Here is a 26,154-nt window from a genome sequence, read left to right as displayed (position 1 = left end):
ATGTTGTACTATCCTTCTGGTTCTGTTTAGTTTACCCTGAATCCATTCTTATATGCTTTCCCAGCTTTCTTTGGAACCATATATCCTCTTCATTTCTTATTTTAAATCCATATACCATAATTTGTTTGACTATTCCTCTAGTAATAGATAGCCCCTTAGTTTCCAGGGTTTTTTTTGCTATTACAAAAAAGAGGGGGATGATATAAATATTTTCATACATAGAGCTCTGCTTTCACTTTCTTTGGGGGTATAGGTTTAGTAAATTAATTTTCCATGTAAAAGTGGTATCACAATATAAAATCAGAGTGTGAAGGACAAAGATGTAAGAATTTAAGAATAAAGGCTGTCTCACATTTTTTTTATTCAATTAATCAGTTGATAGGCATTTTTAGCCTCTCCCATGCACCAAGCATCTTGCTTGGTATTTCATAAAATATTGTTGGTTGATTATATGGTTTTAATATTCAGGTGAAGAGAAAGATCAAGTAATCAGTCCAGGTAGAAGGAGACACTATGTTGCTGAGAAGAAACACACAGAGGATAGGGACAGGTTTTTGTCTCTCTTTGTAGTCTCAGTGCTCAGATTTAATAAATACCTGTTTACTTATTAATTAGCTCTGATACTCTCAAGGCAAAGAAACTATGCTTAGCTTTTTTTGTCTCTCAGGGTCCTCATTAGTAACATAGGTATAATAATAATAATAATAATAATAATAATAATAATAATAATAATAATAATAGTTAGCATTTATATAACATTTTATGGTTTGCACGCTTTATGTACATATCTCATTTGATCTTCACAACCATCCTGTGAGGGAGATGCTATTATCACCTGCTATTTTGCAGATCAGGAAATAGAGGATGAAAGAAGTTAAGTGGTTAATTAGGATCACCGAGTCAGTATGTAAGGGAGGATTGGAACTCAGATTATCCCGTCTGAATTCCATGCCCAACGTACTCTGCAATCACCTAGCCGCCATGTTTGTACTATGTATCTCCTAGGTTGTTGGTAAGGTAAGTAGGTACTAGACAGAGTTCGATATAATTAGGCTTGATGACAGGAAAAAGTTTCCAAACATTTTTTAGAACTGTCCAATAGTAGAATGGGGCTGCCTTGGGAGATGAAGATAATGAGTGCCCCTTCCTTAGGGGCCTTGAAGCAGAGGCTAGATAAACAATCATTTGTCAGATATGTTTTAGAAGTCTTTTAGAAATGAGTTGGCCTAGATGGCTGCTAAGATGCTTTCCAAATCTAAAATTCTGGGATTGTGTGACTTTGTAAATAAATTTGATTTGTTCTGGGACTGTGAGTTCATTTGTGTGTGGGAACTCAAGGTATGGAACTCCCTTCCATGAGGTAGATCAGCAATCTGAGGGTCAGGATTTTTGTTGTATATCCAGTCCCACATGATATTTAGAACATGGTATTGATAAATGCTAGTTGATTGATAAGAGAACTACCTAGGGTAATTACCAAGAGAGAAAGTGATTTGGTCATGATTACACAATTAATTTACATCAAAGGCAAAATTCAAACCCAGATCTTCACTACAAGGCTTTCTAACCATTACACAATGCTGTCTCATATATAAGATTTCACATTTATATATGGCTTTAAGGTTTACAAAGTGTTTATACTTATAAGTATATGTGGCCTCAGATACTTCCTAATTGTGTGACCCTGAGTAAATTATTTTTGCCTCAGTTGACTCATCTGTAAAATGAACTGGAAAAGACAATGGCAAATCATTCTATTATCTATGCCAGGAAAACTTCAAATGGGTAATGGGAACTGAAAACAACTGAACAACACAAAGAAGTGAAATGAGAGTTGGGATTCAAACCTATGTCTTCTGAGCTTGTGACAAGAACAATTAAGACTAGAGTTAACTTGGTGACCCTGAACACCTCCACTTCTTTGAATCTCTACTTCCTCTTGTGAAACGAAGAGGTCTTGTCCAGCTCTAGTGGTGTGTGATCTCAAGTCCAATGCCCTATTGCACTGTTATTGGAAGTGTATAACAAAGTTGGGGAAGCAAAGACATCCTCTTGAGAAAGTTCAATTTGAAAATTGGGTGAAATGCTGTAATTATAATTTTTTTCATTCTTTTTAAACTGTAATCACATGGATACCCTGCCCTTCTTATTTCCTGCTTTATTTTTTGGGGACTTATTTTGATGACCAACAGAAAAAAAAAACCCACATATCAACAGGAAAAGAGGGCAGGAGACAAATAATAAAAACAGTAGGAAGTAAAAGAAGATTGTTTAAATGATAGAAAATAAACATTAATTCAATCAGTACATTTAGTTTACTTTAACCATTACTTATGGAGTCAAATTAAATGTTTCCCCTTTACTCTACAAAACTGGCCATTTCAGGAGCACTTTTTTTTCTTGAAATGTCTTTGTAACTCTGTTGAAACATCAGGTAGCTTTATTAAAAGGCTAACTTAACCTCTTGTATCTTTCCTAGAAATCCTTATTCGTAAATCATTTTGGTCTTTTGGCCTCACCCACAGATATAGCAGTCTACTCACTTCCTGCCAACCTGCCCAATGCAACCAGCCTAAGTTATCATACTCCATCCCTAGTATTGAAAATAAAGATAAGCATGGGGCAAAGCAGCCTGGCACATCAGACAGAAAGTGTCAGTTACCAATAGACCAAGAACTTCTGTTCTACAGGCTTATACATCAACAATCCAAAGACTTCCAAGAATATATGTTTTTCCTTAATAGGGAGGAGTTAAATTTCTTAAAAGGAAGTTGAATCACTTCAACTTTGTGATCTTTAAAGTTTCCTGTGTTCTTGGAAACTTAAAAAAAATGAAATATATTCATTTACTTGAGAAATAAACTTTATAAAGACTTTGGAGGGGAAAAAATGATTTTCTCTACATGGGCTTTACATTGTCTATTTCTCCTTAAGGCCTTTAGTTGAAGGCTTACCAGTAGGGTGATAATAAATATAAGTGGGAAGTCTTTCTCATTATGCTTGCCCAGAATATAACAACATTAAGGATAATGCATTGATTTGGAGATTTAAAGCTAACTTACAGATTTATAGATCTTCTAGTTGAACCCTCATTTTAGAGAGATGAGGAAACTGAGACTTAGAGGGAATTGCTATTTTGTAACACATTCTGTTTGGATTTTTTAATTGGTGCTCATCTACTAACTAAAACTCAAAGGACAAAGTGTTGATAGGAAACTTGGCAACATCCTTCACTATTTACCTGGATATTTGAAATTCATCACAATAAAATGAACCAGGTTAATAACAGTTTAACTTTTTTAAAGGTTTTTTTTTTTTGCAAGGCAATAGGGTTAAATGGCTTGCCCAAGACCACATAGCTAGGTAATTATTAAGTGTCTGAGCCCGGGTATGAACTCAGGTACTCCTGACTCCAGGGGTGGTGCTCTATTCATTGTGCCACCTAGCTGACCCCTATGTCTTTTTTTTTAAACTTTAAATTTTCACTCTGTGACTGTGAGCTAGGAATTTTATAAGATGATATCTACAATCCCTTTCACAGCTCTAAAGCATAGATGAACCTATAAAGAATAATAGGATGTTAGACCTGGAAAAGACTTCAGAGATCACCTTGTCCAAGCCCATAAGGAAAATGAGTCCCTGCCTGAGAAGATGAGGGACATTGTCCCAACTTACAGAAAATTTTGGCTTGCCACATTTGAAGTTTATCTATATGGTTTTCACCCAATGGATGCAGGGAGGAGCCATACAGATCTTCTTGGTTTCCATGTGTGAACTTGTTCCTGGTTTTAAGCTTCCAAATGTCAAGAAACCTGGCACTTCTGATTCTAAAATCTAATCCTAGAATCATTTTTCTGAAGTGGCTTGCAATAACTTTGTCTGCCATTGGGACCTTTTTGTGCAAAATGTACTGTAATTAGTAAAGGACCAGAGCATTTCAATAACAAGTGACACATTTTAACTTCAATACAAGGCTTGAGGATGATTATGGCAGATCTAGAGTTTTCAGAAATGTAGGTATATGATATATATATATATATATATATATATATATATATATATATACACACCGATATTTCTACATGTATAGTAGCACATAGATATTTATACATTTATATTTATCTATATGCATATACTAAAGCTTTAACTGCACTAAGACTTTTGGGACACTCCAGCATGAAATTTGATACTGCTTTATAGATTGATTGAAAAACTGCCAATAGGCATATGGTGTCTCCCTATAGTTTCCTATTCCAAATACTTTGGCTTCCAATAGATGGGATTAGCTGAGAAGCATAGAATAGTACTCATTCCCAACTAATTTTGTTTAAAACATTTGAAATGCTGCTATTCGACTAACTAAACATAATTTTTTTAGGGGATGGGGTAGTCTAGACCAATCATTTCATCAAAATAGGAACTCCCAATGTGAAAACTCCTTTCACCAATACAGATTAGTAATTTGTAGTTTTAAAAAGTTGACTGGGACATTCAAAAGTTAAGTGACTTCATTTTGATCACCCAAGGAGTACATGCCAGATAAAAGCCTTGAACTCAGGTCTTCTTGAAGCCCAAGTCAATTCTCTAATCTTTATAATACATTATCTCTCAATCATAAACATTTACCACTTGTTGACTATGACAGCTAATTTAGATGTTATGACTTAATTAGAAAATGAACTTTTCTTCATATAGGAGATGTGTCTGTCTATAATGAGATTAAAAAGACAATCCAGATTTGCTCTATAATGAAAAACTTCTAATTTCCTACATACTGCTCTAACAAGAAAATGACTCTTAATCTTTCAAATTCCTGACTCTTCAGCTGTTTTCTTTCAGATCCCCAGAAAAGAAGAAAGGTCAAACAACAACAAATCAAAACAAAACTCTTTATTCATGTCCCCATTTGTCTGTATGAATCAGCTGATCACCTTTTTTTCCAGTTAGAAAGAAATATTTCCATTTGACTGACTTACTCCGAACTTCCATTTCTACCTCTGATCAGTGGCTTCCATCTACTTAAGGTTGATCTGTTTACTAACTGCTCCAAGTCCCCAGCATTTTATCACATAACTTCTACCCAGCAATCAAATTACTTTTCACAGAAAATACATTCACACTAAAAATACATTTATTAAATGTGTTTAAATATAACATTAAATATTCTTAATTATAAATAATTATAAACAATTATAATTATGTTATAAGACATGTAAACAATTACATTTATAAATAATAAATGTTATAATTTAATAATATTAAATGTTATAGAAAATTTTATCTACATTTCTTCTGAGTTCATACCTCAGCAGTAAAATTCTCATATAACAGAAATTCTGAAAAAAATATCAATTTATTTAAAGTTGATAACAATGTTTACCAAATCAAAACTATAATGTAGACTGATTATCTCCTGAAGATGCTTAAAATCATATGATGATATGTATGTATATGATGAAATAAATATGGTTTATTAGAGAATGCTATGTTTACAGATACATGTGGGCATATGTATGTATATATTAAAATATATGGAAGCATACATGTAATATGTACACATATGCATGTGTGTATGCCTCATATGATTTTCCCCATGTGTATATAGAGAGATAGATATATCAATATGTAATTCTCAATATTCTGCCATTCTCTTATAAACTATTTTTTCATCATTGCTGAAATAAAATGCAAATCTACATTAGAAGAGAGGGATATAAAAGTAACACAAAATATATATAATCAGTGTAGTTATCGTTCTCATTGAGTAGTTATTCTATCCTTAGGATTAAGTCTTTTTTGTTTTTGTTTTTGCAGGGCAATGGGGTTAAGTGACATGCCCAAGGCCATACAGTGAGGTAATTATTAAGTGTCTGAAATTTGAAATTTGAACTCAGGTCCTCCTGACTCCAGAGCAGGTGCTCTACATTATGCCACTTAGCTGCCCCAGGATTAAATCTTAATTGTAAGAAGCCAAGCAGAGCCAGATGCCAAGTAGAGACAGACACCAACTAATTTCTTTGCTTTTATGATTTTCACCTTTTTTTCAGATATATAAAAAAGAATTTGAGATTTGAAATAGAACACATAGTTTGGTCTTTCTTACTCATTGTCCCTCACCTCTTCAAAGAATGAAGAGCAATGCATTCTCAAAGTTCTTTGGAACCAACTTGGTCATTGCAAGCTCATTTCATTCAGTTTTCTCTATCATCTTTCTTTCTATTTGTATTTTTATAATAATTGTATGTATTATTTTCCTGGTTCTGCTTACTTCACTTTGCATCAATTCAAATAAGTCCTAATCTGTATTCATCATATTCATTGTTTCCTAGACTGTAGCAATATTCCATTACATTCACATACTACAATCTGTTCTGGCATTTCTCAACTGACAAACGTTGACTTTGTTTCCAATTCTTTGCTTCTATAAATTCTTTGGCCTGTATGATTCCTTTCTTCTTATCACTATTTGGAGTATGAGACTAACAGTGACATATCAGTCAATCAATCAATAAACATTTATTAGGCATCTACTTGTGCAAGGAAATGTACTAAGCCACTGGACAACAAAGTCAAAGAGAATGAGTATTTTAATCATTTTCTTAACAATTGAAAATTGCTTTCCAAAATGGTTGGGCCTATTTATAGCTCTACCAACAGTTTATAAGTGCATTTCCACATTCTCTCTAGCAATAACATTTGTCATCTTTTGTCATCTTTTTTTTTTTAAGGTTTTTTTTTTTTTGCAAGGCAAATGGGGCTAAGTGGCTTGCCCAAGGCCACACAGCTAGATAATTATTGAGGCCGGATTTGAACTCAAGTACTCCTGACTACAGGGCCGGTGCTCTATCCACCGCTCCACCTAGCCGCCCCATCTTTTGTCATCTTTACTATTTTTCATGGAGTGAGATGAAATCTGAGAATTGCTTTGAATTTGATTCTTATTTTACGTGATTTGGCATGATATTTCAATTGCTTTTTAATAGTTTTTAGTTCTTTGGAATACTGTTTGTTCATATTTGTGGAATGGTTTTTGGTCTCATACATTTATGTCAGTTTCCTATATATTTTGAATATCAGAGATATTTGATATAAATATTTTTCTGAATTTACTATTACCCTTATTATCCAAGGTGTATTAGTTTTAGTTCATGGAACTATTTTGTCCATTTCAAGTAGTCTAAATAATTTATTTTATCTCTTTTGATCACTTCTACCACTTGTTTGGTTAAGAATTCTCTAGGAAGTCATAGCTTGAAATGTGTCTGATAGGTAGCTTTTAATTTTTTTAAATAATATCATCTTTACTATCCAAGTCTTTGTCCCATTTTGAGCATAATGTAATGATAATAAGATGTTGTTCTAAAAATCTATTTTTTGCCAAACTCCATTTTCCCCAGCAGCTCTTGTCAAAAACAGTTTTTCTTTAACTAATTTGTTTTTAAGTTTCTGATCACTGGGTTATTAAATTCCGTTGTTTCTATTTCCTCTTGATCTAGTTTGTTCCACTGATCCATTTTTTCTATTTATTAACCAATAACAAATAGTTCTGAAGATTATTGCTTTATAGTATAATTTAAGGTATTATGATTATTGCCTCTTCATGTCTTATTTTCATTATTTTATTTTACCTTGAGATTCAAGACAGTTTGTTTATTCTAAATGTATTTTGATATTATTTTGTTTAGGTTTATAAAATATGCCTTTAATAGTTTTACTGGTATAGTATTAAATCTAGAAATTAATTAATATATTGCTGCAACCAAGTCATGAGCACTGACTATCCCTCCAACTTTTAGCATTCTTTATTTCTTTAAGACAGGGTTTCTTAATCTTTTTTATACCCTTGGACTACTTTGGAAGTCCAGCAAAGCCTATAAATCCCTTCTCAGAATAGAGTTGTTGTTATTGTTTTTTAAATTCATAATTGAATTAAATTAAATTCAAATCTCAGTGAGAGGTTACTGAAAACTAAAGATGGAATTTTTTTCCCATCCAAGTTCACAGACCCCTGAAACTGGGTCTATGGATACCAGATTAAAAACCCTTGCTTTGAGGAATGTTTTGTATCTATAAAGGTTTTGACTGTGCCTTGGTAGACTGACTCCCAGAGATATCCATTTCATAGCTATTTTTTAATGATTTTCTGTTCTATTATTTCCTCCCATATTTTGTTACTTCCATGCTACTAGTGATTTGGGATTATTTTGTAGTTTATTAAAGTTTTTGTCCCAATTTAAGTAAAGAATTAATCATTAGTAAATAAAGATATCTTTATCTTCTCTTTATCTTTATGTATGAATTTATTTATTTTGTCATTGCCATTGTTAGTATTTTTTCAAATAATAAAGGAAGCATATTTACTTTATTTCTGCAATTCCTGGGAATGTATTTCATGTTTCATTGTTGTCTATAATGTAAGCTTTTGGTTTTGCTCATATGATTTTTATTGTATTTTTAAAATATTCCTTCTCTGCTTATACTTTTGAGGGATTTTTAGAATAAATGAGTTTTATATGCTGGGCCTAGTCAGGAAGATCTGAGTTTAAATAGGGCCTGAGATACTTATTAGCTGTATGATTTGAGCAAGTCACTAAAGTTCTGTTTGTCTCTGGAGAAGTAGACGGCAAACCACTAACCACTCCAGTATCCTTGCCGTGAAAATCCTATGGATAGTATTGATGTGTTATTGATGGTCCAAGAGGTCATGAAGAGTCAGACATAACTGAACAACTGAACAATAGCAATACTTTATTGAAGGTTTTTTTCTTTGTCAATTGATATCATGGTTTTCAACATTTTTCTTTTTAATGACTGCATTAACTGTTTTCCTAATGTTGAACCATTCTAATTCATAATATATCTATATATACATATATTGTCTTTTTTAAACCAGAATTTCATTTAAAATTTTTGATTCAACATTCATTTATCATATTAATATATAGTCCCCTTTATTTTTCCTTCCCCACTTTAAGCCTTAAGAGTGTATTTCACTTAAAAAAGAAATTTGGTAGAGTTTGCTTTTATTCATTTTGGAAAATAATTTTAGTAATTATAAGGATTAATTGCTTTTTAAAATTTTTATTGGATTCTTCTAAAAATGTATGGTCTAGGTGTTTTCCCCTGCTTTATATCTGGCTCAATTTCCCTTTTTGAAATTGGTTTCCTGAAAATCTCTATTTGGTGCTCTCTTAATGTGGGAATTTTACATATTTGCTGATATTATATTTTGTTTAAATTTTCATTTACACTGAATAGGTCCCAATATTTCTTTTTGTTTCATTTCTGTTGTGATTTTTTTTTTGTTTAATTTAACTTTACTCTAACTTTTCTTTTTAATTTGGTTAACTAAAGGCTTATCTATTTTATTAGTCTTTTCAGAGTTTGTTTGGGATTTTCTTGCAAGGTCATAGAGGTTAAGTGACTCACCCAGTATCCCCCAGCTAGTTAGTAAGTGCCAAGTGTCTGAGAACAGATTTGAACTTGAGTCTTTCTGATTCCAGGGTTGATGCTCTATCCACTGTGCTATTTTGTTGCTCCTTATAAGTTGTTTCAAATAATTAATTTTCAGTTTGGTTTATTAAGTCTATCATTTTTTCTTATTACTGTTTTTATCTATTTCTTCTCTAATTTTCAAAATTTCTGCATTTGTGCCAATTTTTGTATATTTCTTTTCTTATTTTTAATTGAATTTTCAGTTCATTAATCCTCTTTTAAAGATTTTGTTAATGTGTCTTGTCAGAATTAGAAACTTTGCTCTGAAGCATGGAAGGAATTACAGGAACTGAGGCTGAGAGAAGAAAGCAGAACCAAGAGAACAATGTAGATATTAACAACAACACTGTGACTTGATCAACTTTGATGGCTACAGCTCCTCTCAGCAGTTCAGAGAGCTAGGACAACCCTGGGAGACCTGTTATGAACAATGCTATCCACATCCAGAGGAAGAAATACAAAACAAAACAAAGAAAAACCTACAGAATCTTTTTTTTTAATTTCTCATATTTTTCTTTCCTATTTTACAGTTGTCTTTCTTTTCCTTTAGTTCTAATTCCTCATACAGAAAATGACTAATCTGTAAACATGTTAAATACAAATGTATATGTACAATGTTCTCCAGACTGTTCACCATTGAGGGGAGAGGGTTGGGAAGGGAGGATGAAAGGAAATTATATAACTTATAAATATGCATATGCATGTGAATGAATGAAGAAAAACTTTTATAACGTGTAACTGGAAAAATAAAATGTCAATTGGGGAAGAAAAAAGAATTTTTTCTCTGAGTACTGCTTTAGCTGTATCACAGAAATATCATCAATTTAATTCTCATTAATATAATTATTATTTCTATGATTTGTTTTTTGTTCCACTCATTACTTCAGATATCATTATTGTCTCCATTTAGATCTCTATCTTCTGTTTGTGTTCTTTGTACTAATTACTTTTTATTATGCTATGGTCTATAAAGGAATTATTTAGTACTTCTTTCTTTTTTTAAAAAAAACACATTTAATTTTCATTTCCCTGTGTCCTAACACATAATTCATTTTTGTAAAGGTATCATGAGATGCTGAGAAATATGTATATTACTTAAGGTTCTCATTCATTAAGTTTTATTCATAAAATCTAAGATTAATTACTCTAAATTTGAAGTTAATTCTCAAAATTTTTCTTTTTCAAGGCCCAATGAGATTGTTTTTATGCTTCACAAATGGACTAGTAATTCAAAAATTACCTGAATGAAAAGTCATAATTATTTTGGTGGTCAATTTACAGAAAAGATTTGGAAAATTTCTTTACAGGTATTTTTTATACTACTCATTCAATCTTATGTTTGAAAAATTTAAAAATAAATAAAATGTTTTATAATTAGATCTATTAACGTATGGTTCTAATTTTGTGTGAGTGCTAGGACCAAGTTTTTCAATTTTTGTAAATTGCTTTAATTAGGGGGGGTTCCTGAGTCAAGATAGTAGAATAAGTAGTAAAACTCTGTGAATCTCTCATATTCACCTACAAACTACTATAACAGCCCCCTCAGAACAGCAGAACCTGCCCAAAAGGCCCCCTGAAACAATCTCTGAGTTCAAGAGAGCAAGAAAGGTCTTTCTCACTTGGGTAAAAGGGGAGCGCACTGTATGACTTGGGGCAAATCACTTAACCTCATTGCCTTAAATAAATTTTTTTAAAAGGGGGGGTACTGTCCAGCACAAGAAGCATCCCAGCAAGACAGTAGCAAGCCCCACCTCAACAAACCAGTTATAAGCTCCTGAGCCACAGTGTGATGGGTCACACAAATGTCAACACCAAGACTCCCCATGTGCCCTGGAGTGCCAGGGGAATGGGCAGACTCCAGCTATGAGAACTGGCATGAGTTTCAGCATAGCCCCAGGCAGATAGGAAGATGCCAACCTTACAGGTGACTAAGCCATCAGGTAGACAACATATATTTCAACAAAGTCCCAGGCAAACAGGCACCAGTGGTCAAATCCTGGCTATAGTAATCCTGGAAAAAATGCAGAAACACTCCTACTGGCCTCTCAGCACACGCCAGACACTAGTACCAGGACCCTGGACCAACACCAGGTAAGCTGCTAGACCATTATGACCCAAGCAATGCCAGCTAGCCACCCCCAACCCATCTCCTCAGTGCAGCACTGTATATGAAGGTTCTCCAGAGGTCTCAGGGCACCAGATAAACAGCTGGAGCCTGCAGCCCTGACACAAGAAGCCTTAGATAATTCCCCCTCTAACCCAAGAGCACAGCTCAAATTTTTAAAAAAGGGGAAAAGGCCAAAAAAGATGAGCAAAAACAACAATAAAAGAATCTGTCCACAGAAAGTTGTTATGATGACAAAGAAGACTAAGACAAATTCAGGACAACAATGTCAAAACACCTCTGGGCAAAAACCCAAAGAAAAAGGGAAAGTGGTCTCAAGCCCAGAAAGAACTCATTGAAGAGCTTAAAGAAAAGCTTAGAAATCATATTTAAAAAGTTGAAAGTTGGGCAGCTAGGTGGAGCAGTGGATAAAGCACCGACCCTGGAGTCAGGAGTACCTGGGTTCAAATCTGGTCTCAAACAATAATTACCTAGCCGTGTGGCCTTGGGCAAGCCACTTAACCCCATTTGCCTTGCAAAAACCTAAAAAAAAAAGTTAGAAGTAAAAATGGGAAGAAAAATGAGAATGATGTGAGAGAAGTATGAAAAAAGAGTGAATAGTTTAGAAAAAGAAACCAACTCCTTAAAGAGTACAATTGGCCAAATAGAAAGAAAGTTCAAAAGTTAATTGAGAAAAACGGATTCTTAAAAATTAGGATTGGATAAGTGGAAGCTAATAACTCTATGAGACACTTAGAATCAATCAAATAAACTTCAAAGAATTAAAAAATAGAAGAAAATGTAAAATATCTCATTGGAAAAACAACTGACCTGGAAAATAGATCCAGGAAAGACAATGTATCAAATCACCATCATGCATTATTTGTAATGGCAAAAAGCTAAAAGCCTTCTCAATAAGTTCAGGGGTGAAGCAAGGATGCTTCTCACCACTATTATTCAATATAGTACTAGAAATGTTAATTATAGCAATAAGAGATGAAGAAGAAATTAAAGGAATTAAAACAGGCAATGAAGAAGCAAAACTTTGCAAATTATATATATATATTATATATATTATATTATATATTATATATGTTATTATATATATTATATATTGTATATTATATATTATATATTATATATTATATATATTATATATATATACTCTATAGAGCCTAGAGAATCAGTCAAAAAATTACTTGATATAATTAACTTTAGCAAAGTTGCAGGATATGAAATAAGCTCATATAAATGTCAGCATTATTTTATAAATGATCAACAAAGTCCAGCAGCAAGAGATTTTAAAATATCCCACTTAAAATAACTGTAAATAGTATAAAATACTTGGGAAAACCCCAGGAACTATATGAACACAATTGCATAATACTTTTCACACAAGTAAAGTCAGAACTAAATATAAAGAAAAATATCAATTGCTCCTTGGTAGGCTAAGTCAATGTAATAAAAATAACAATTCTTGCCTAAATTAATTTACTTATTCAGTACTATGTCAAATTAAACTACCAAAAATTATTTGAAAAAGCTAAAAAAAATTAGAAAATTCATCTGAAAGAACAAAAGGTCAAGTATATTAAGGGAATCAATAAAAAGCAAATATCTTGCAATATCAATTTTATATAATATAATGATAATATTTGGGGAGGCAGAATGGAGAGGAATAAATTAAGTTAGAAGGTCCACTAGCATAAAATATATTTTAATTTAGTATTAAAATTCATAATGAAACCTTCCTTCCCCTTCTGGATTTGATCTCTCCTTAAGATGAACCTAGTTTGGTAAATCATCAAAGACTGTCTTATATATATGTTTACAAGACATACAAAAAAATTATACAGAAGGTACTTTCAATGAGGAAGGTACTAGCAGCAGAGAGGACTGGGAAAAGCTTTCTATAGAGGATAAAGTCAGGGAAACTAAGAGGCAGAGGGGAGGGGCAAGAGCATGACAGTCATGGTAGAAGGGCAAGGCAAGCCACAGGAATGGGAAATGGAGCACCATGTGCACAGGACATCAAGTAAAAGCCACTGGAGCTGAACTGGAGAATGTGTGAAGAAGAGTAATGTATAAGAAGAAGAGAAAGAGAGAAAGGGAGCAAGTTCTGAAGAGTTTTCAATGTCAATAATTAGAGAAGTTTATTGAGTGGACAAAGTGGCATCCTAAGAAAGTCCCTTTGGCATTGTATGGAAGATGGGTTGAAGTGAGGAGGTCATTGAAGAGGGAGACCAGTTAGAAAGCTCTTGCAATCATGAGGGAGAGAGGTGATAAAGGCTTGAAGGTGGTAAGTAGAGAGATGGGACAGAAATGAAAGCTGTATTAAAGGCAGAAATAACAAGTTTTGGCAATGGACTGGTTATTTGGAATGAGTGAACCAAGGTACAGAGGGTCTTGACAGCATTATGATTTTCAGTTAAATTACCAATGATTCTATATCTAGGTAGTCTTAGAAAACTGAATGAGACAACTAGAAGTGGTACAGTGGATAGAGTACCAGCCATAGAGTCAGTAGAACCTGGGTTCAAATCCAGTCTCAGACACTTACAAGCTGTATGACCTTGAGCATCCAGGGCCATCTTCAGTCCCTGATCCATATCTGGACACTAAGCCCAGATGGCTCTGGAGCAGAAAGTGAAGCTGGTGACTGAGCACAGCAGCCCCTCACTCAAATCCAATTTATGTGTTTGTCATGGCATCATCTCCCTGATTTCTGGTCTTTGAGAAGGATGGACAAATATAGTTCCAGGATTGACCCAGGGTCTTGAAGTGACCTAGCTTCATCTACCAATTCATGTGGAGCCAGGAAAGAATGCCAAAAATAGTCTGGTGATTTTGGTTACAGTTGTCACTAATATTAAAATGATGTCTTATATGGCATAGTATAAAGTTCAGTAACGATTAATTATCATAAAGACAACAGTCAAATGATCTACTGACTGAATATGAGGATAACATTTCCTAGTAAGTTTGAATCTAATGGTTTTCCAGAGGTTATTCTTTGGTCCAAATATTAATAAAGCTACATTTTAAGTTGAATTTAAACTAAAATACCCATATAGAATTTTCAATGCAGATATTTACATTTTAATGATAGCTCAAAATGATGATTTCTGTGGTTCCACGTATTCAAAAGTGTTGACAGCAGTGGGGAGCTTTGGCAGAAACTCAAGGTTCTTTCAAAGGAGGACCCTAATTACTATGTGTTTGCTTCATTATCAAAGCCCAGAAGCTTCAATTCCTCACTGCTTCTACACATACCCATCATATTTCTGGGCTGTCCTTTATGATCTCTTTAGTTATATCACAACATATCCTCAAACAATCATTTCAGTGCTAACATAGCAAGACTAGATTCTACAGTGATTTGGAAGGGCACCAGTTGTCCAAAGTAGATCTCATTACCTTTCTTTTTTATTTTTGGTCATTGCAAGGCAATGAGGTCAAGTGACTTGCTCAAGGTCACACAGTTAAGTAAGTATTAAGTGTCTGAGACTGGATTTGAACTCAGGTCTCCTGACTCTAGGGCCAGTACTTGATCCTCTGAAGCACTGACCTGCCCCTATTATCTTTCTCCTTAACCCCACCTCCCCCATTTCCAAATTTCCTTTATTGCCAAAGGTACCACTATCCTTCCAAGTACTCTTCACTGTCACTCATAGAACATTTACAATAGATTGTGAAATCTTAGTCTATCTCTACATCTCTTTATTTGCATCATTACCAACCTCATTCTTCCTCTAACATTTTACCTGGACTCTCCCAGAGTCTCTCATTTGCTTGTTCTGCCCCATCTCTCTCTGCTCTAGTCTATCCTCTCCACACAGCTACCAAAATAATCTTCCTAAAGGGCAGTTCTGATCATGTCAATCTTCCCTCCCTACAAGTCAACAAATTCCAGTCACTTCCTATTACCTCCATGAAGATTTCATATAAATGCCTTTCTTTTTGCCATTTAAAACTTTTTTTATAACTTGGTCTGTTCCTATATTTCTAATCTTATTGTAAAGAGTATATAGTAATCTCTCACAGAAGAAGTTGGTTAACCTGATTCCACAATGATGTGTGATGGGAGTGACCTGCTCCCTAATTTAGAGTATGTGCAGACATTTTATAATGTAATTACATTCTATAATTCTGTTTCTAGTGTGATGGGTATGTGTAGAAGCAGGAAGGAATTGAAGCTTCTGGGCTTTGATAATGATGCAGACATATACCCAGAGAAATTAGGGCTCTCCCTTGAAAGAGCCTTGACTGTAGACTGTCAGAATAATTGGAACTGGGGCACATTCAAATGGAACTCTCCAGGAAAAGTGAAAGCCTTGCTTCATTTGAGGATATATGCTTCTCATGGAAATAAAGAGCCGCTGGCAAGGGAGGGAGGATCAAGATGATCAGAACTGTTCTTTAGGAAAATCATTTTGGCATTGTAAGGAGAGGATGGACTGGTGCAGGGTGAGATTTGAGGCAGAGAGACCAAGAGAAGACTACTGTGGTCATATAGGCAAACCTCTGAGTCTTTTCCTATCTAACTGCTATTTGAGTGAGAGAAACAATAGTTTAGGACTCAGGCCTTCCTCCATCAGAGGTCAATTTATGTCCACGAATAATGGATGTCTATTTTTTTGTTTCTTTGTGTTGACTTTTACCTCACTTTTAAGTGAATAGTGATAGTGGTACCTTCACTTTTAAGTGAAGTAGTATTTGAGATAGTCATGACCTTGTAAACTTTGAAAGATCAGAATGATGAGCTCCCAAAGGTCTTGGAATTGGAATCCATGTCATATTTGGGGTCCATGTTCAACTAAGCATTAAGACTGCAAGGTCTCCAACACAGTGGAGATGAAAAGAAGATTCATCTAGCAGTTTTTCTACATTAGGAAGTGAAAACTGTCAAGGGGATGCTATAGAGATCTTACATTAAATTTGAGTACCTTCTCCCCAGGGACCAAGGAGGAATATGGCAATGTATGCTGAGGGAGATTTTTATAATCTCTATGCTTGCTAAATCTTTGCATCACAAATCCCTTTGTAAAAGTCAATTTATGCTATTTGGGTAAATAGAATGCTTGCTAAACACTGGCAGCTACTAATGGGAGTGGGAGTAAGAATGGGGAGAACATTAGAGTGGATCATAGAGTGCAAAGAGGGAGAAAAGTGCAGGAAGACTAGAACAGAAGACAAAGAAACAAAAAAAAAAAACCCAGAAACCAAAGGAAATATCTGGTCTAAAGGAGAGGGAAGGGAAGAGTGGGATCAAGTAATGAAGAATCTTAAATACCAAATAGAGGATTTTGTATTTGACCTTGTAAGTAACAGGGAGCCATGGGAGGTTTGTCCAGTAAACTAGTCTGACCTCTACTTTAGGAAAATCACTTTCACAGTTGAATGGAAGATGGATTAGAGTAGGGTGCCCCTTAGGTATACTCTACAACCCACAAAAGAGATACACTGGTCGCATTCGGAGTGAGTCCCTTTTATAATATACTTTATTCCCCTCTCTGCTGCTCTGCTCTTCACCTCTGCCTCTTAAAGTCCCTGATTTCCCTCAAGACTAACATCAAGTTCCACTTTCTGCATGAATTCTCTCCTGTTCCCCTGCCCCTACTACAGCCCCCACCCTAGGGGTCCAGTTGCTAGGGGTCTCCTCAAGCCGTTCTGAATTCTAACTTGTACAGTCTATACATATGTCATCGATCTATTAAATGTTCCTTGAGGGCAGAGAATGTTTCTATTTTCTTTTTTTGTATCACAAGTGCTACGTATCACTATGTTGACATTGTGTCTGTCACATATTCAGCTTATTGATGGATGATTGTCTTCTAACTGAACTAAATATAGGAGGTTCAAAATTTCAACTGGCATGTTAGCTGCCTAGGATGCTTTTCTTCCCTCACCCCTTTCCTCAAGTTCTGAGAAGAAAGCAACTCTATTAATGCCTTAGACAGGGGAATTCTAAAAATGTCCCTTCTAGGATCAAACCAAATCTTGTTGACAGACAGAATACAGATGGAATTGTAAGCAGGGGAGAAGACACAGACATTCTGCTAACTAATGCCACACTTTTACCAGTTAGCTGGGCCTTTAAAGTCAGCAGCCCCTTTAAAATGTCCCTGTGATGCTTCCAAAAGGTACTCTGAGAAAAATCTGGTACACTAAGAAAAATGGTCCTAGGAAGAAACTTAATTGTATAGAAAGTATATATTTCAAGGAAATTCACAATTCGAAATGCCAAATACAGAATTCAATATGGAGAGGTGGGAGGAGTCTTCAAAAACCTTGAAACTATTTAACCTTTGCAAAGTCAACCCTTTCATTAATAAAAATTGGAGAGAATTCTAAAAAGTTTTCTTTCTTTACCTGATGAAAGCCCAGGTAGTCCACAATTGTCGATGATGCATAAAATATCATTCCTTCTGCACTCACCACCAGAGCAAATCCATTAAGAGACTGGAAAAGAATGATAAATTTGAAATTATTTTAAACATCAGAAAATGCAACTGAATGAATCCTTAACTCATAGCAGATATTTTATTCCACTGTCAAATCTTGAGGTTTTTAAACTTCATAAAAGCTCTTATATTCAACCTCTTCTTTTTTTACCACTCATAGCTACCTCCTTCTTTCAGCCACTAATCACCTCTCACTTAGACTAAAAAAAAAAAAATGACACTGCTTCCTACTTGATCTCCCTGCCTCAAATCTTACCCCACTCTGATCCATCTTCCATTCAACTGTGAAAGCGATTTTCCTAAAGTAGAGGTCAGACCAATTTACTGGACAAACCTCCCATGGCTCACTGTTACTTCCAAGGTCAAATACAAAGTCCTCTATTTGGTATTTAAGATTCTTCATTACTTGACCCCACTCTTCCCTTCCCTCTCCTTTGGACCAGATGTTTCCTTTGGTTTCTGTTTTTTTTTCCTTTGTCTTCTGTTCTAGTCTTCCTGAACTTTTCTCCCCCTTTGCACTCTATGATCCAATTCTATGATTGAGGTTTACTTGTTGTGCCTTAACCATGTCACTCCCCTACCAGTTCAGTGTTTTGCCCAGGCTATCCCTTCTGCCTGAAATGTCCTCCCTCTTCATCCCTGTCTCTTAGCTTCTCTTGAGTCTTTGTAGATTCTCAAATAATATCACATGCAGGAGGACTTTATCTGAGAGATTACGTTCCATCTACTTTGTATATACCTTATATGTACCTAGTTATCTTGATGTGGCTTCCCTTCTAGAATGTGAGATCCTTGAATCCAAGAACCATGTTTTTGTCTTTTTTTAGTTACCAGGACTTACCACAATCCCTTAATAAATGCTGCTGACTGAAATCCTGCAGAATGTAAAATGGCATCTATTTGTTTTTTATAAGAAAACATTTTTCAATCATTTCTTGTTATTATATTCATCAGAATCACCCATAAAACCATATTTCAATCCTAACCCATTAACAGAGAGCATGGGAATTGGGGTGGAGTTCCACTTGGCCAAGGCCATCTGGTTTTTTTGCTAGTAAATGAAAATTGTAAAAAATAATAGACAATGAAATAAATTAAAATTTCACTTTCCCCTTGGTTGATTTTTCCTATTTATGTACTTTCTGCTCTAGGGATTTGGGGTGGTGATAGTGGTAGTACTGCTATTGTTTGACTGCTATATATATTTTGTGAAAACAGAAAGTTTAGTGGAATCACACTTCCCTCTATTATACTTCAATAAATATATGTTGTGTTCAACATATTTTTAATTTGTGTCCAACTCTTTGTGACCCAGTGTGGGTTTTGGCCTTTTTTTTTTTTTTTTTGGCAAAGATACTGGAGTAGTTTGCCATTTGCTTCTCCAGTGGATTAAGGCTAACAAAATTTAAGTGACTTGCCCAAATATGTACAGTATTTGGATTCATGAATGCGAGCCTTCCTGATTCCAAGTCCAGTGCTCTAACCACTGAACCACCCAGTTGCCACCAATAAATATAACTAATGCTAGAACATAATCAGAAGACCATTTATTTTCCCAATAATGACCAAACAGTTCTAAAGTTCATGTTTTCCCCAATTTCAATTTTAAAAATCTCTTCCTTTCTCCCATAGAAATAATTAGAAAAGACACCACGAAAACAAGTCCAGAGGCTGAACTTTCCCTATGCAGATACAACTAGCTCTAAGCCTCAGAGGGACCAGTTAATCAAAGTCAAGCTCACTGCACTATAATTTGTCAACTCCATTCTCTTCCCTTTTGAAAAGTGGTACAACATATTTTTTTCTAGTCCTTTGGAACCTCTGTGATTCTATGATTTTTCTTTTTTTGGGATAATTTTTAATTTTATTGATTATTTTGTTTTTATAATACAATACAAACTAAGTGGTGAAGTGACTAGAGGTTTGGGCTTGGATCCAGGAAGACTGATCTTCCTGAGTTCAAATCTGGTCTCAGACACTTCCTAGCTATGTGACCCCAGGAAAATCAGTTAGTTTTATTTGACTTGGTTTCTCATTGTAAAATGAGCTGGAGGACAAAATGGCAACACTCCAGTAGCTTTGCCAAGAAGACCCCAAATGGGGTTATAAAAAGAGGACACAACTGAAAAATGATTGAACATATTTACAGATTACTTTACAAGAGGCGACTTTTAACAAGGTAAAAGAGTTAACTATAACTATACAATAGAGCACTGACTCTGTAGTCAGGAGTACCTGAGTTCAAATCCAGCCTTAGACACTTAATAATTACCTAGCTGAATAGCCTTGGGCAAGCCACTTAAACCCATTGCCTTGCAAAAAAAAAACCTCAAAAAAAAATAACTATACAATAAACAATATCTCATTACTTCCTTTTTATTTAAAAAAAATGAATAAGATCTATTTTTTTCTCCTTTCCATCCCCCCATCCCATTGGGGTAAATATGCATAATCAAGTAAAACATTCCAGATACAATACCTCTCTCTCTCTCTCTCCCCGTGTGTGTGTATGTGTGTATGTATATACTCATGTATTTGTGTGTATATACATATATATATATATATGTATATACTCATATATTTGTAACATGTATTTTGGTAGAGTAGATTTCAAAGGATTCGGGGTGGGTACAGGTAGGATCCGGTATGTAAAACCATGGTTACAAAGGTATAATGGATTGCACTATATTATAGCCAGTACTTCCCCTCAAGGGGAAGAATGGAAAGATCAAAGCTAATTGATGCAAGGACAAAAATTCTTTAGGATATGCACATATGTGTATATACATATGTATATATACATCTATATGTAGGACACACATGTACACATGTAAATCTATTTATTGGTACATTGGTTCTTACAACTTTCAAAGTTGTTTATGTTTTTTTAAAAGATTTCATTCGTTTTTCCAACTACAAAGAACAGTAGTTTTTACCAATCAATTTTTTGTAAGGTTTTGAGTTTTACAATTTTTCTCCCTTCTTCCCTCCTCTCCCTGACAGAAAACAATCTGATATAGGCTCTACATTTGTAATCATGCTAAACATAGATCGATATTGAACATGTTATGAGAAAAGAATCAGAGTTAAATGGAAGAAAGAAAACTAGAGAGGAAAAATGACATAATTACATAAAACAAAAGTTGTTTGTTTTTACAGTACTATGATTGTATAAATTATTCTCCTAATTTTGTTCATTTCATTTATCATCAATTTATAAAAGTCCTCAAAATTGTTCATTTTTCCTAAAATGGATGTTCTAGTAAAAACTGATGTTCTTCTGGCTCTGCAATGACATATGTCAGTTCTTGGAAGTACCTGATGATGTAATCAATCTAACTTAGGTGACTTGAATTCATCAAGGGCAACTGGGTATACTTAATGTGCCATTAGCCATCTCATTGTTTATAGTTAGTCTCAACTCTATTAGCCTTTTTTGGCATTGCTGTTCCATCTTTTCCAGTCCAAAAGTCATTCATTCTTTTGAGCAGAGGAAAAGAGAAGCCAAATAATGGCGGAGCAGCTCTGACTTCACTCAGCTGTCAATTTTTATCATCCTACTATGGATGGCAAGGATTTCTACTCTTATTCACCTCTTCTCCCAAAAGGGGATAGATTAAACAAATAAAAACTTCTCTACTTTGTTGTTTGTTTAATTTTTCTCACCAGCCTTAGCACAGTACTGACTATGGAAATGTGTGCTCCAATGCATACCTATATGTATGGGACTTTTAATAATTTGAATTGTTTGGTAAGGTCTTTGTCTATGCATTTACAACCCCATTTTCCTCCTTCCTATTGGGATTATTTCCTTTTTTTTCTTCAGAATTTCATTATTGAGAGTTTTTCATTTTTCCTAAGACAATTTCTCTCTAGGAATTATTATCCATGAGATTGTAGGTATGCCAAGTGTACCTGCATATCCTGTTGTATGAATTAACTTTGTTTTTTTTTCCTCTTCTCCTCAGGGAAAGTACTGGTCACTATAGGGGTCATCCATCCTTCTAGCCACAGCTATATATGGAATCCTACCTGAATTTTCCCTAATTCTACTCTACCAAAATCTAATGTGAATGTCATACTATGCCTTCTCTATTACAAATTTCCATTAAGTAACACTTTCCCACAAATTCCTTAGTTTTCTCTAAAATAATGAGTACCCCCCCTTGTAATCAGGTACAGAAAAGAAGTCCTCACTTTTGAGTGAAGAAATTATCATTTATACAATCTAGAGTAGAATCTCCTATGTCCTTCAGAATAATTGAAGTCCTCCATCAAAATTACTGGCCCTGTCTCTGGGCTTGGCCTTTGGACCTGTTTCTAGAACTCTTCATCAATTTCCTGTTTTTTACCAAGATGATCTGTAATATATTCCAAAGGTCAAATCATTTGTTTATCCTGCCACTGATCTTCACTCAAATGCTCTCTATCATGTTCCCTCTGGTTCCTGGATTTTATCATATGAATAGCTTATTTTTCTAATATTTCTTTCATTTCCCCATTGAACTTACTTTGTTTCTTTTAAATAAGGTATACTCATCCAAAACCTGTAGTAATGATCTCATCATATCAAATTTAAATGATACCTACAAGGTTAAGTATACCTCCTTGCATCACAACCTCTTAGTATTTGTTGCTTGTTGCCTCAACATTGGACATTTGAATAGAGATACTTGATGCCACAAATTTAATTCTTTTTGAAAACTGTCTCCTGGGAATTCTGGGCCATATAAACTTCTATTATTCTTTCATTGTAAATATTCTCTGTGGTACTTAAAAAGATGTTTGTGTGTGTGTGTGTGTGTGTGTGTGTGCGCATGCATGCACAAGTGTATTTCAGAGAGAGATTTTTCCTTCCCAATACTTTTCAGTTTAAAGTCCTTTTGATTAGATTTGTAGGACAATAAATATGTCTTTGCCATTCTTTTTCTAATCCATTATGTCAAACCTATGATCAAGAAATACAAGTCTTATTTCTCAGACAATCTCTTTCTAAATTAGCTTTTCTCTTCTATATCCCTTGACCCCAATGAGAAGCAGTATTAAAAATAAGATCTGTGCCCCATAATCTTCAGTTTCTTAACCAAGATGCCATTTTTTTAAACAATACTTTCTTGGTTTCTACTAGCAATATGAATCACCAGAAATGGGTAGAAGTCATGTTTTGATAAATTTTTAGATCTCTTATGTTCTGGCAAGACCACAGACCTCCCCTGTTGTTATTGAGTTGACAAATAGCTGTCTCCATAGGGAGTAACCAACCATCTCTCCTCTTCTGACACTTACTGGATGGTCCCAATGGATCTATTTTATCATTCCTTAGACTACCAGCAGAAGTTTTATCCCTCCAACATCTAGCTCCCTCCTCTTAGAAAGAATCTTAAATTTGTTTTCAAACCATGAATGTGTGTGTGTGTGTGTGTGTGTGTGTGTGTGTGTGTGTATTGAGAGAGGGGAGTACTTCTTCCCTTTTTTCTCTGTGTGACATTCTTCTACTATGTAATGTGATGATGGGGCACACAGTGGACAGAGCACCGGCCCTAGATTCAGGAGTACCTGGGTTCAAATCCGGTCTCATACATTTAATAATTGCCTAGCTGTGTGGCCTTGGGCAAGCCACTAAATACCATTTGCCTTGCAAAAAAAAAAAAATAAATATCTGATGTGATGATACTGGATTTCCCTCTCCCATTTCAGATTCACTTTCCCACTCATTAAAATTATAGTTCTATTTCTCAATGATGATGTTTTAAGAATGCTTCCTCATTCCTAATCACCTGAGATGAGGAGAGGTCTTCCTCAAGTCCTTTAATCTTCCTTTCTAGGAGGAAAAGTAGTCTATACTTTGAACACAGATTTGATTGTGGTAGAAATATTACCCACACCAAGCAAATCATTGAAAATCTTTCCTGCTTTCCCTATCAATTGAAATTCTCACTCTTGACTTTCAAACTGCCTGTGGATGTTTAATACTTATTTCCTAAATCCCTCTTAAAACCTTTACACCCTTTTATCACTTCAACAATTTCCTTGCCACCCAGTATTTCCTTTTTCCCCCTCTAAACAATCAGCAACCATATCAGTCTTCCCTATTCTCTCACTAATATCTAATTTTGTTCTACCAATTGTTTTAACTTTACCAATTTGATTTAGAACAAATATAAATTTGAACTCATGTGAAAAAAATCAACTCATTAGAGTATCCTGAAATATTAACTGAACTGCAGCTATTTGTAAGTTTGAATTCTTAAACAGTTCAAGGAAAATTCCATCTGGTCCCAGTGCGTTAAATTTTTTATGAGTAGTAACTGGAAAATCCAGTGTGCTTGCCTGGGTTTCTTCCAAGTGGGGTTGTTGAAGAGTTTGTAAATATATTTGAATATTCCCCAGGAGGCTTTATTCTCAGAGGTATAATGTTTCCTGGAAAAAAATTCTATGAAACATTTGGGGTTTGTTTACTTGTTTGTATCATTAACAAAAGCCCAAATTTCTGCTATGATAGTTCAAAAGATAGTCAACAAAAATGGAAAATCTAACCTAATATTTGGAGCAATTTCAGGAATACCATTATGTGTAAAATAGCCTGAAAAGAAGATGGATTACCTCCTCCCCCTACCTTTCAAGTCTTTCCTAAATAGTCTAGATAATACAACTGGCAAAATAGGTATATATCTATCTACTTTTCTATGACTTACAATATATTATTAGAGCATTTAATTTAAAACAAAGATCACCCCTTACTAGTTTGGAAAAAATGAGGTATACTTTTAATGTCTAGAATTGTTATTAATTGTTATTAATCTAATAGGATACTAAGATCTACTAAGGGCAGAGATTTTATCATCATTTGTGGAGGCCTGATAGTTTGCTTCAGTAGGATATATGTGGAGGTATTGAATCACACCTCTTTTCCAAAGGATATATGGTTCATATATGGTCTTATCCTGAGTTTAAAAGGGGTGGGGAAGGAAGATTGAAAACTAAGGATATGAAAAATTCTAAAATAAAGTAACCCCACAAGACAACACACATACACACACAAACACACAGAAATAAGAATGTTTCACATCCCCTACTTAAATTTAGTAACCCATTCTTCATGTTGCAATTTAACAGTGAATAGATAGCTGGACTCAGAACCAAGACTACCTAGTGAAAGAGGCAACTTTCTAAGACAGCAAGGGATGATGGTTTATTAGTTAAAGGACTCTACCGACTTGGATCAGTGACCATCCCCTATTCTCTCTTTTTTAAAAGATTTTATTTATTTTGAGTTCTACAATTTTTCCCCTAATCTTATTTCCCTCCCCCGACCCCCTCCCCCACACAGAAGGCAATTTGTCAGTCTTTACATTGTTTCCATGGTACACATTGATCCACATTGAGTGTGATGAGAGAGAAATCAAATCCTTAAGGAAGAAACATAAAGTATAAGAGATAGCAAGATCAGACAATAAGATATCAGGGTGTTTTTTTTTCTAAATTAAAGGGAATAGTCCTTAGTCTTTGTTCAAACTTCACAGTTGTTTCTCTGGATACAGATGGTATATCCCCTATTCTCTTAAAAAACATCCCTCAAATGGTGCCATATATGAAATCATGCCCCTTTTAAGAAAAGATTCAGAGTTTAGGGCAACTATGTTTAGAAGGATTTTGCAGCTCAACAATAGAAGAGTGATGAGAGTTGGTATTGATAGAACAAAGAGATGTTAGGGACAGCCTGGGAAAGAAAAAGTCACAAAGGTGATCTCATGCCATAATTTGCAGATTGACATTTTTTAGTTTTAACACAGTCTGCATTATTGTAGGTGGGTTACCAATTTCTCACCTGTAGCCAAGGACAGAGAGTATATTGGGTTGTCAGACTAGGGTCTGACGAGATTTTCAGAGAACAAGCAATGTAATCTGAATATTTTTGCACAATGTCAAGATAAACAGCTGAAAAGGGAAGAATTAATGAATTCTTATTTTGTATATACTAAAGTCCAAAAAAAGTTTGATAAAAGCAATTTTAAAAAATTAAAATAATCAAAGGGAGTTTCGTTTGCTTGTTTGTTTTGTAACCCCAATTCCCATAGAAAGGTCAGTCTG

The 26,154-nt window shown here is 34.5% G+C and overlaps 1 protein-coding gene and 1 long non-coding RNA gene across 2 annotated transcripts in view; one reads left to right on the top strand and one right to left on the bottom strand.

Annotated features, from left to right (window-relative positions):
• AHRR (aryl hydrocarbon receptor repressor) overlaps window positions 1-26,154 on the bottom strand; it is a 251,803-nt gene that overhangs the window by 42,360 nt on the left and 183,289 nt on the right. Inside the window, exon 5 of the mRNA XM_074206772.1 lies at window positions 17,972-18,061. Coding sequence (XP_074062873.1) covers window positions 17,972-18,061 — 90 coding nt within the window. The remainder of the gene's footprint in view (window positions 1-17,971; window positions 18,062-26,154) is intronic.
• On the top strand, window positions 961-10,040 carry LOC141502168 (uncharacterized). The gene is made up of 3 exons (XR_012472431.1): window positions 961-1,017; window positions 5,815-5,855; window positions 9,743-10,040. It is a non-coding gene; the product is annotated as an uncharacterized LOC141502168 (long non-coding RNA).

Source organism: Macrotis lagotis, chromosome X (genome assembly GCF_037893015.1).
Source record: "Macrotis lagotis isolate mMagLag1 chromosome X, bilby.v1.9.chrom.fasta, whole genome shotgun sequence".
In the NCBI taxonomy this organism is placed as follows: Eukaryota; Metazoa; Chordata; class Mammalia; order Peramelemorphia; family Peramelidae; genus Macrotis; species Macrotis lagotis.
The sequence above is the reverse complement of the archived record's forward strand: the minus strand, read 5'-3'. Positions and strand labels throughout refer to the sequence as shown.